Source organism: Clinocottus analis, unplaced genomic scaffold, assembly GCF_023055335.1.
Source record: "Clinocottus analis isolate CAN_PGR_092001 unplaced genomic scaffold, fCliAna1.0.p SCAF_13, whole genome shotgun sequence".
Lineage (NCBI taxonomy): Eukaryota > Metazoa > Chordata > Actinopteri > Perciformes > Cottidae > Clinocottus > Clinocottus analis.
The window spans coordinates 10,765,001-10,777,332 of record NW_027175854.1 but is presented as its reverse complement, the minus strand read 5'-3'; the positions used below and the strand labels follow the sequence as shown (position 1 = coordinate 10,777,332).

General features: G+C 40.0%; 2 protein-coding genes across 3 annotated transcripts in view; one reads left to right on the top strand and one right to left on the bottom strand.

Moving 5' to 3' along the window:
- The window catches only part of LOC137783869 (cingulin), a 51,978-nt gene extending 45,380 nt beyond the window's left edge, over window positions 1–6,598 (top strand). The window contains exons 15-23 of the mRNA XM_068574208.1: window positions 252–404; window positions 687–854; window positions 944–1,117; window positions 1,652–1,741; window positions 1,860–1,943; window positions 2,932–3,050; window positions 3,549–3,657; window positions 4,051–4,214; window positions 4,334–6,598. Coding sequence (XP_068430309.1) covers window positions 252–404; window positions 687–854; window positions 944–1,117; window positions 1,652–1,741; window positions 1,860–1,943; window positions 2,932–3,050; window positions 3,549–3,657; window positions 4,051–4,214; window positions 4,334–4,472 — 1,200 coding nt within the window. The 3' untranslated portion in view covers window positions 4,473–6,598. The remainder of the gene's footprint in view (window positions 1–251; window positions 405–686; window positions 855–943; window positions 1,118–1,651; window positions 1,742–1,859; window positions 1,944–2,931; window positions 3,051–3,548; window positions 3,658–4,050; window positions 4,215–4,333) is intronic.
- A 2,298-nt stretch (window positions 6,599–8,896) lies between these two features.
- il11ra (interleukin 11 receptor subunit alpha) overlaps window positions 8,897–12,332 on the bottom strand; it is a 43,872-nt gene continuing 40,436 nt past the window's right edge. For both annotated transcript variants that reach the window (XM_068574763.1, XM_068574762.1), the window contains exon 12: window positions 8,897–12,332. This exon is cut by the window's right edge and continues 668 nt beyond it. The gene's annotated coding sequence lies outside the window, so the exon portion shown is untranslated.

Sequence of the window (12,332 nt, the reverse complement as noted above, 5' to 3'; positions counted from 1 at the left end):
CAATGCAAAAGTTTCCAATTTCTGACAAAATGATGACATTAAGGCATTATTGGTTATAGTTATCAAAGCACATTGCAACATTGCTCCTGATTAATTAATCTGTTTTTGATCTGTCAGCTTTTAAATTGGTGTCATTCAATCAGTGCAACGTCTCAGTAAATCAACATGCACATAAGACACACACATAGTATGAGGAGGCAGGGGTCTGAACTGTGTGTGTGTGTGTGTGTGTGTGTGTGTGTTGTGTTCAGGAGAACCTGGAGAAGCAGACGCTGCATGCTCAGACGCTGACGGAGAAGTTGTGGCTGGCGGAGAGAGAGCTGGAGGAGCTGGAGGTCCACAAAGACACCCGAGACAAGAGGACATCGGAGCTCAACAGCACCATCCTCAGGCTGGAGTCAGAGGTACAGACGGCCAAGCCCATCTTTCCCAGGACACATAACATTTGGATTTTATTTACTTTTGTTAAAAACTAATAACACTTAGCAGCATGACACAGTTGTCTTAAACACAATTAGAACCCAAATGCAAAGTCAAAACTGCCTCTGGTCACCACGAAGAGCAGCTTGATGAAAGTCCTCGTGTAAAGGATGCTTTCCCTTGAGTGACACCTCTTCTGGTAAAGCCGGTGAGCACAGAGTGGAGTGTGTACCCGCTAACCCGCACGTCCCCGCGTGTGCTTCCAGCTGAGCGACAGCTTGCTGGCGTCCACGCAGGCCACGGCCGAGCTGAGCCTGCAGCAGAAGCTGCGCGCCGACAGCCAGCTGAGGGTGGAGGAGCTGGAGGAGTCTCTGCTGGAGAAGGAGCAGGAGCTGCTGAGGCTGCAGATCCTCGTCGACCGACTGCAGGGAGAGGTGCGTGTGTGTCGCCCGCCGTCCGATACAAACAGAATGTAACGCCGACCGCGTGGGCCCGTTAACGTGACGCCTCGCGTGTCCCGCAGGTCTCCGGTAAGCTGATCGATAGAGAGCAGACGCTGGAGGAGGAGATCCAGCTGAGAGAGAGGATCCAGCTGCAGTGCAAGCAGGCGGAGAGGTCTGTGGACGACCTGCACATGGAGCTGCAGAGCACCAACCAGACCAAAGAGGACCTGGCCAAGCAAGTGAAAGTGGCTCAGGTACTGGAGCTAAGTGCATATGGTTCATATGAAATGATGAATAGACCATTATTAACCTTTTAGTACTTTTCTTTTCGCATCTCATGCAAAGACCAAAACCCTTTAAAAAAAACTACCAGTATGGGATGTCAGACTGCTAACCGATGAAACGACTTGTTCTTTGAATGTTTCTCCCTTGAAGTGAACTCTCTCTTTCCTCAGAGTGTTTTCATACGTGACCTTATGATTCAAACGAAGATGTCCACTTGAATTAATCAGTCATGCAAAGAGTGTGGGGTTAATGAGGTATTAATTATGCAAATCCAATTCCAGCGATCGGTATGCTAATCCCATAATCCTAAATGTTCATTGTGTCGCTATTTCTGAAGATACATCGTCTGCGTCTGTTTTCTAAATAGCCCAAATGTCTTCCGCTGATGAGACGGCGGCTAACGGCTGACCTCGGCTGAGGAGCTGCCTGAAAGACAAACAAACAAACAAACAAACAACGCCAAGTGTTCTGACAATGAGTTGTGACTGTTTGGACTCTCGCAGGAGAAGATAATCGACCTGGAGAGCGACCTGGAGGAGCTGCATGACAGCGAGCTGAGATGGGCCAACAAACACAAGAGAGCCATCGAGCAGGTAAACACGCCGGCAGACAGGAAGTGATCGCCTCCACCGTGCGTTTACTCGCCGTGCCGTTTCATTGACTTCTGGCTGACCTGGTTATTGAGACGTCTGTCTGTGTGTTTGCTGTCAGAACGAGCAGCTGCAGCTGAAGGTGATCCAGGAGAAGGATCTGAACGACCAGCTGGAAACCGACAAGGTCGCCATGGAGAGACAGGTACTGTGTGTGTGCGTGTGCGTGTTTCCTTAAAGCAGTGATTCTCAACTGGTTGGGACCTGTTTTCAGTGGGTCTTTGCCTGTAAACAATAAAATAAATAAATAATTTGTATTTAATTTTTTTTCATCCTGTGCTTTTATTTTGAAGGGCTTTTTTTATGCAGGAGAGTGTTGTTTCTTTGCCAGCTCTGGTTTCAACTTGTTTTCAGCAGTGAGTGCCAGGTTGGGTCAAACCATCCTGATGGGGAGACTCTGGGTTTTTAGGATAATTAAATTAAACAGCCAACTCAATATGCTTAATTTTCTGAAAAGCACAATGTTTTTCAGTACTTACCTAATGATGTCCACAACAAAAGTACATTTTGTAAATATGAATCCTTTTGAATTGCATTTTTTTGTTTAATTTATTTTGAATTTGTGGAAAAGCTCCTCCTAAAGACTGACTTTTTCATTAAAGTGTCTGTACTAGATTCAGTGAGCGTGTATTCTCAGTTGAACTTAGGTCATTTGAGTCTTTTTGAAACTAATTCTTAGTTGTTGGGCTTTTTTGTTTGTACGGGAAGCTGTTGAGTTTTGGTTGAAGATTCTGAATTGTTATGTATTTCGTAATCCCTTGTGTCCTGAAGATGCACTTTTAGTCTTTTTATTAAAATGCAGCTAATTGAGTGTAAAAGGGAATAGTTCCCTCGAGCGTCACCAGCAGCTGCTCGTTTTGATTTACTTTAAACTCGTTTTTGGGTTGGCATATTCTCTACCATCTCAGGTTCAAACTGCGCCATCTTCTCATAAAATCAATTTGAGAAGTTGAGAATGTTTCTCGATTCGTCATTGAGGGTGATGGTCCAGTTGAGAACCTCTGCCTCGAAGCATCCTGAAATCAGATTTGTCTTTGACGTTTCTGTTCCACAATGTCTTACTTCACCTTCTCTCTCTCTCTCTCTCTCTCTCTCTCTCTCTCTCTCTCTCTCTTCTCTCTCTCTCTCTGTAGCTGCGGGAGCTTCGTCTGGAGGTGGAGGAGCTTCAGAGCTCTAGAGTTCAGGAGGATGTCATCTCCAGAGCCGAGAGCCGAGTCAAAGAACTGGAGAACACGCTGAGGATAGAGGAGAGGTCAGTCCCGTGACCTTTTAAACAAACTATTAAGCTGTGTATTCGGGCTTTGTCTGTACGTTCAGTCTATTCTCAGCGAACACTTCGGGCGGATTTCACCATCATCTTCACCTGAAGGATAAACTGAACAAGCGTTGGCGGTCAAAGGTCAAGGTCACGGTAACCGTCCGTCCGAATTTGCTCCAATGAGGCAGAATCGGATGGACTAAAGACAAACTAATAGCGTAACCTGTGACTGAGGCGTGTGACCGTGAGGCCGTCGTTGTAGTTTCACAAACCTCTTCCTGGGGCTTTTCTGTCCGTATCCTCGGTTCCATTTCTGACCTGCCGATCACACGGCTCCATCACGAACAGGGGAACAAAAAACCATTCCGTTCCAGGTTTACAACTCGTGTGACGGATTAGTCCCCCCCCACCCACCTTTTAAGCATCTTTCCAAAGGTCTGCTGATGCCGACAAGGTGTCGCCATAGCAGCTGACCGTGTTTGTGTTCTGCAGGAACAAGTCTGCTCTGACGAGCGCCATCGGGAAACTGGAGAGGAGGAACAACGAGCTGAGCGATCAGATGGAAGAGGAACACAGGATAGCAACCGAGCAGAAAGACCTGGTAACACACACACACACACACACACACACACACACACACACACACACACACACACACACACACAGTCTGATCTGTTTGTTTCTGTTCCGTCATGTTCTTCTTTGAACATCCCTATAATAACATTTGGTCACATTCAGTAAATATAGGTAGCTCTTTGGGACACAGTTCTCATTGTCCTTATGAAATTTAAAATATTTTCATCTAGCATTTTGACATTACCCCTGAATAAATTTAGCCATTAACACACCGACAGCAATAAACAGCTGTCACGTCACATTTTTTGGGGGGGTAAAAAAGTAGGCGGTGACAACCTTGAGGCCGTTTTCATGTGGGAACATGTACCGTCCAGTCCTGCCTCTCTGTCTGACCCGAAAGCTGTGATTGGTCCCCCAGATGGCCCAGAGGATGCGCTCTCTGAAGCGCCAGCTGAACGAGGCGGAGGAGGAGGCGAGCAGGAAGGAGGCGCAATACCGCCACACCCAGAGGGAGCTGGCCGAGGAGAGGGAGACGAGCGGCCGGCTGCAGAGGCAGCTGCTCGACCAACACCTGCAGACCAAGTACGTACTCTAACGCACACACGCACACACACACACACACGCACACACACACACACCGTTATTATTATCGCCATGGCATGAAGTGCGTCGCCGTGAGTCTCTCTGTCTTCTCTTCACAGGCGGAAGGAGACCCTGACGATCCGTCAGACGCTGGATAACCTGAGGCTGGACCTGAGCGTCGACGACGAAGACGAAGACGAAGACGAAGACCAGCTGCAGCCGCAGCTGCAGCTCGAGAACAACGTCACCAAAGTCTAAACGCATTCTCTCGGTACGAATCATGACTCAGCGGGCTGCGACGAGACACTGATGACCTCTTTCTAAACCTGCCACGTTCGAGATAAGTGCTAAATTTGATCAAACCCAAAAGTCCACCAGGATACTCTCCTCTGTCATGTTGAATTTTGTAAGGTAGTTTGTGATTTCCTAAATATCTCCTAGAGAGGACTATCAGATCTGGCTTTAAAATAATGACACTTGTTCTTTTTCCTTAAAGATCCTTGGAAAACTATTTGTGCATGTTTTGCTGACTTCTTATAAGCACTGACTAAAGTAATATTAGTGTACCAGTTGAACTCTGGGTGTTTCCTCTATAATTAGACCCAAATTACAAAGTTCTTTCCAGGAAACTTCTCATGAAACCTTTTAAAGAAATCAACGAGGTCACATCTGTATCGACCTCTCCTGGCCAAAGGCAGGAAGTGCAACAGAGAACAGAAAAGACAAAAAGAAATCCCAAAGAGCAGTGAAGTGAGGAACTCCTGTGAGCCTCGCTGTCGGCGCGACGACGCCTCGATACACGAGTCGTCAATGAAGTCAGACGAGCATCACCGTTTCTTCATTTCTATTACATAGAATATTAAACAGAATGGCGGGCTGCTCGTCTGCCAACGGAAATAAATGTACAGCAAAGCGACATAAACACAAAGGGGAAATGAAACATGACAAGGATTTGATAAAAGGTGCCTTGCAGTTTTTAAGCTTTACGTTTTTTTTTAGTTGCTGTTAAAATAAGCTTTAAATAGCCTGAAGTATATTTTTGGTGTGTTTTTTCGGCCTCATCAGTTACATCTCATCCTTGTGGTGAGCCTCTTAAGTCCAAAGGGACTCGTTTGTATCCGTCTTTCAAGTTTTTCTCAAAGAAGGTGCACACTCAAACTGGTTCCGTGTATATTTTGGTGGAGCTTTGCCGACGGTTCTTCCTTGAGGAGGGTCCTCCGTGTTAGTATTTGAACATATTCCACGCTCGCCACACAACATGCTCTAACTGCAGCTTCTTTTGATTCACACACAGGAACAATTATGAGATTATTTATATTAAACAGTTGTTGTTTTGTGTTTGTTGTTTTTATGATTCACAGATAATAGAATTGTCTGTATTTGCGTTTGCTTGCTGGACAAAAAATACATTTTAGAGAATGAATTGTATGATTTTAGAGTTCCATTTGTTGGGGATTTGATGTATTTAGGGGGTTTGCTGCTGTATTGATGTAATTTCCTGTGTCACCCACGCGCAGTATCTGTCCATCAGATAAGATTTGTGAAATATGATTGTCAGCAAATAAGAAGAAAAATAATCTCACTTCACACTTGGTGTTAAATCTTGATCTTAGTCCATTATATTAAATCAAAAATGTACTCAAATCAGAGGAGAACATAAATAAAGTTTAGTTTTCTAAATGTCTAATAGTGTAACAGCGAACCGTTTCAGCTCTGAGGAGTTCAACTCATGTCTCACTACAGTTGTGTGTTAATGCAAAGCGTGTAAGAGGCAATAATAATAATAATAATAATAATAATAATAATAATAATGGATTGTGTTTGAAACAGTTTATATGTTGTGTTGCTCTGTGAGGTGTGAAAACACACATAAACAAACATGGCTGGGTTGTTAAATTCAAGTAATCTGTGGAAAAATTCACTGGTTTTATTCACAAATATTGTCCCAAAAGTTCATTGATACCCAACAAAAAATCCCCAAATGAACTTTGTCTGATTATGTTTGAGGAAACGAACCCCGGCCGCGCGGCGTCCTCTCTGAAGCTAACGCTCAGATACAGTTTGGATTTTTTCTTATGTTTACATTTGGCGGTGTATCTTACTTTTTTTTTTCTAACGAGAACATAAATCACATTTAAGTTTCATATTTCAGCTGTTGGGAATGTGCGCTACAGTGTCATTCTTTATTTTTTGGGTTTATCATTTTCGTAGCAAAAGGAGACGGTGTCCTCAGATATGTAAAAAGAATATATTTCATTGACTTATTTTTGTAAGTACACACCACATTCTACTGGTTCTACTGCTCTCGGGTATTTATTGTTCACATTCTGTTTCGGTGAGAAGTTTTCTTTGTACAAGATGCAAATAAATTATTCTCCACTGTGGATTATGGATGTTGTGTCGTTTCTGAAGAAAATAAATCTGTTTTTATGAACACATATTTAATATTGAAAAGGGATCGACCATTTTGCCTTTTGAATTGTTGCTTCCAAATGTTTTCTGACTGGTTTTCTGTGACCATGACCTGCTACCATGAGTACGAGGCTCGTTTATTTTAGCAGGATTTTCTAAAATCCTACCAATCTGAAAACATTCTCCCAAAAAAGAAGATCCTGTCGTTCTTTATTGTCAAACAATAACAATAAAACTGCACCTGCAGTCGATTGCGATCACGTTGAATAATGACCTCATTTATTATACACCAACATTTCTTTTCTGACTTTTTCGTAACATTTTTGTTATAGGACATGATTTCCAAAGATAGAACAGTTCATGTAAAAAACATGACATACACCAGGATTTCTTCATGAAACTTTTTGGCACAGTACTTTTGCTCTGAGGGTTTTAAAGGCATATACAATTCTATGCTTCATTCATGGACATCTTTGAGATTATGACTTTTTAATGGCTTTTCTTATCTACTTATACTATTTCTATAACATTTTTCATGTTATTGTCATTCCCCACTGTGCTGTGAATTGTTGGTGACTTTTTCTGACACGTTTTACAACCACTTTTCTTATTTTACTGCCATCGCTCGCTGCTGTAATCCTGCAATTTCCCCACTGCGGGACTAATAAAGGATTCTTATCTTACACGTCTTTTCTCTCTTTGGCTTTCTAGTTTAACTTGTTATCCTGCATTTTAGGACGGGAAGATATTAAAATGTTTTAAAAACAAGTTAAAGAAAGTAACACATCTTTCCTGACACATCTCCGGCTTGCTGTCTCATTTAATACATTGATACATGAGTCATTTGCATAATGACATCTGAGACCAAAGGTTTCGTGTCCCATTGATCCTGTGAAAGCGGTGCTATAAATCACACTTCCTGACTTCAGAGTAGAGGAGGATGTGCTGCTGCTCTGAGTATTTATGTGAGAGCTGGTTCTGCTAAGCAGGAATATCCTGGAGACAGCAGGCAGGAAGCAGTTGGCCTGAGTCAGGTTCCACTCCTCTGAATGAAGTTTAACAACTCCTCCATGTTCCCACTAAACCCTCCACTGTGCCTCCGGCATTCACAATGTGTACACTACCCGAAGATTTATTTTCATTTTTAAAAAAGACTTAGTGTCCAACACTGGCTCATCTGTGAAGACATTATCTCTAGATTGTTTTAACCAACCAATGAACGCACACGGAAACAATCAAAGATGCTCAACGTGTGATAAAATAGTATTTATTTCACAGACACATACAAGGAAAGAAGAAAAAAAACAGCTTATAGTCATATTTGTCGTACACATAAAGCAAAAGAAAAAAAAATATATGTATACATATATCTAGATAGATATATATTGTGTATATATATACATATGTATATACACACATAAATATATATATGTATATATATATACACATACATATATATACATACACACATATATATATATACATATATATACATACACATATACATATACACACATATATATACATACACATATATATACATATATATATATACATATATATATATATACATATATATATATATATACATACATATACATACATATATATACATACATATACACATACATATACATATATATATACATATACATATATACACATATATATATACATATGTATATATATACACATATATATATATATATATACATATACATATATATACATATATATATACACATATATATATATATACACATATACACATATATGTATATGTATATATATATATATATATATATATATATATATATATATATACACATATATATATACACATATGTATATATATATATATACACATATACACATATGTATATATATATACACACACATATGTATATATATATATATACACATATGTATATATATATATATACACATATACACATATGTATATATATATATACACACACATATGTATATATATACACATATGTATATATATATATACATACACATATGTATATATATATATACACATGTATATATATGTATATATATATATACACACATATGTATATATATATATACACACATATGTATATGTATATATATATACACACATATGTATATATATATATATATATATATGTATATATATATATATATATATGTATATATATATATATATATATATATATATATATATATATATATATATATACACACATACATACATATATACATACATATATATACACACACACACACATCTCTGAGAATGGATCCCTCAAGTGTAGTTTTCAGAACTAAAACCAACAGGCTCCATCTGTCATCACATACTGCAGAGGAACATAGAAAAACTGAGAATACCACAAATGATCCACAAAAATATAGAAGCACCGCTGGAGTGAGACATAAAGATGGCCGTCCACGATGCCACAGAGACAGAAGCCATGAACACAGGGTGGAAGCAGACACACGATTCAGTCTAATGGCTCTAAAGAACGGGACTCAGTAAAGTATCTTGGAAAAATCTATTATGAAAACTATAATCACTTCAAAAATAGATTTCTGCATTTTACTTTGCTGTTTAGGTTGGAAAAAATATTGACTTTATTACCCGTTAAACCGAGCAATTATGAAAAGTGACTACACATATTTGTGCAGTTATGCTGCACTAAACAGCACACACAGCATTTTAGTTCAGACGTGAACTGGTGACTCGTTATCTTATTCAATATCCAGGTTATTGGAACTGACACGCATCGAAGGAAATGATCAGCGACTTGATATTTGGAGGTAATATTATGATAAAAAAACAAACACATACATTCATTACTGGCTCACATTAACCATTTTCAAATGTGTTTGGACATAATGAATTGTGCCAATCATTCTTGATAGTAGATCATTTCACTGCATGTAAATAATCAAAACAGAAAGTAAAAGTTCAGCTTTCTGTCAAACATAAGCTGAAGTTGTAAATATTGTTTCTTTGTGAAAGTTGCCACAGAAAGAAAAAAAGTCATTTATCTGACCGCAAAGAAATGACTGAAAGGAAACATTGCAGTAAAGCAGGTGGAGAGAACACACGTTACAGTACTCGTACAGTAACACAGCTTCATAACTGGGGAGAAAGACACAAATACACGACGCTGGAAGCTTCTCAGACATGGACCATCCTCGATCCCTTCACTCACTTTGAGGCTTTCACAACGTTCTGCTACAAAAACCTTTAAGCCTAATTCATTGTATTTACTGAATATGCATTGCAGTTTCTTCTGATTAAAGCTCTTGTGTAAAAAAAACACTTTTTACTTAAGATTATTTTCCAATACAATGAAATCCATATTTTGTCGAATGGGTTTCACACTTGAATTGTCTCGAGCATAAAGAATGAGTTGAACCATGTCTGTGGAACTTTCCCTTTCTAGGTTTGACTTTTTTTGTTTTTTGACATATAAACATTTTGTATGATTACATACTTGAAATTATGTTGTTTTTTTTTCAAACGTAACATATAATATATATATATAGAAAAAGCTTTAACTGGATCCATGCATAATATGTGGAGCTAGCTTGAGAGAACATACAGTTGTCGAACTGGAATAAAGGTTGACTTCGATGCACCTCGTGTTTCTGATCAGTCAATCAATCAATCAATCAATCAATCAAATAGTCAGTCAAATTGATGATAACTAGACAGTTTGGATCAAAAGATCTTGACAAGAATAAACCAAATGAAGCTCCCCCCCCAAAAAAATAAGATGAAAACTTTGTTGTGAACCTTGTGGTGTGAAAATAAATCAATCCTGCAAGTCGTCGTTGTTTTAAATAATGACAAAGTATCTCAAGAAGACTAAGTGACACACGAATATGTCTTTTTGAGGAAGTTTCTAATTGTATTGACTCATTTTGAAAAACATCGCAACATAACAGTATTACAAATACCAAAATACGAATTAATACGTAATTAAGTATACTTACTTACACTGAAGTCATTATCTAGAGATATTCATTATTTTTGTGAAACTGACATACAAGAGGTTTATTTTCATCACATTGGCGGTTATGACCTTCCATAGTAACCACCAGGCCGACAAAGAAGAAGAGAAAGACAGAACTATCTGTTGTTAGTTCATGCGAGCGTCCTGCTCGAGCAGCACAGGACACACGGTTTGCAAAACTGAACCATGGATGCTGCTCGACGGGTGTTTCGGGTGAGGACCGACCCCAGAGGCCGCCTGGCGGGATGCGACAGTGAGCGAGGGTCGCTCTTGTCAGTCGGTCGGGGTCGGTTCTCGTGGTTTCATGCGGCGTTCAGGAACATACGCTACTAATCGTATTTGCCCTCCGACCCTTCTCCATTTCTGATTAAACGGTGGCGTAGCAGTGATCGTGAAAGCTCCCCATGTGAAAAGAACCCATGTGGAAGTTAGCGGGCGGCGGCTCTCATAAGCTTTCCATTCCCATTCGAACCAAAACATCCAGCAGCACCGTCAGGGAGACAGTCACATGGCAGTGAGACTTTATACATCTTTTATCATATCAATGAACCCTCTTTTTTATATTCTGGATCCTAAAAAGCTTGTGTATAAAGTAAAATGTGCCTCTTGTTGCTGTATTCCTCTATTCCTCTAATGATTAAAAAGACTTGTGGTAACTTCAAAGTGTATTAATGCCCGAGAGCTGGGAGCTAATTAATCAGAGCAACAATAATTTTGAGAGCTTGTTTGTCATTTATCATTTAATTGCCAACTATTTGCCAGTTATAGCTTATCAAATGTATTTGCAGCTTTTCTCCATTTTATATCACTGTAAAGTAAAATACCTGAAAAAAAAAGATTTCTCACAGATCATTGGATAATACAAATTGTTTAATAAAGCTGAAGTCCTGCTGTGGACACTAACATGTATTTAAATTACCTTTTAGTTTTTGTTTTACCCCCTGTTCAACTAAGTGCAAATCACAAAGATAAAGTGCCGTCCTGCTCTGATGGAATAACTTTAAACTGAACTTAAACTTCTCACAGGCGGTGATGTTACAAGAGCGCTCCAGGACTCCGTGACATCAGTGTCACGTTTGACATCCGAGGACTCCCGTCAGTGGTGTGGCCAGAGTTAAAAAACAGGACTGCTGAATATCTACGGTTCTAATTAAGTATCTATGTAATGTCATAACGCTGGTGGTTTGTGTAAGGCCCGTGCATCTCCGTCTCTCTCTCCCTCTCTCCCCATGTGTGTCTTTCATTCACACACAATCAGTAACAGTGGATAGATGGATGATAGAAAGAGGTGCAACAAAAGACATAAAAGAAGACCTGTATGAAAGAAGTTGAGAAAAGGAGGAGAGCATGCAACATGAAATCACTCGTCGTAAATGAAATAAAGTCGAGACAACCCAACTCTGGACCCGCCCACACCGCATCCTCCATGTCCGACCCCTCAACGTTCAGGAGCCGGTGGAAGGTTTGCCTCCCGCCCCCTCGCTGAGACTATTAATGCCCGTAGTTGCTGCTTTGGCATCAGATGCACACGCACGCGCAAGCACGTGTGCACACACACGCACACACGCACGCACGCACGCACACACACACACACACACACACACACAGAGAGACTGGCAGTTATGCTTCCTTCACAGCATTGAGTCGGTCGGTCAGTCGGTGTAAAAACGGACGCACATTAATCCGTGAC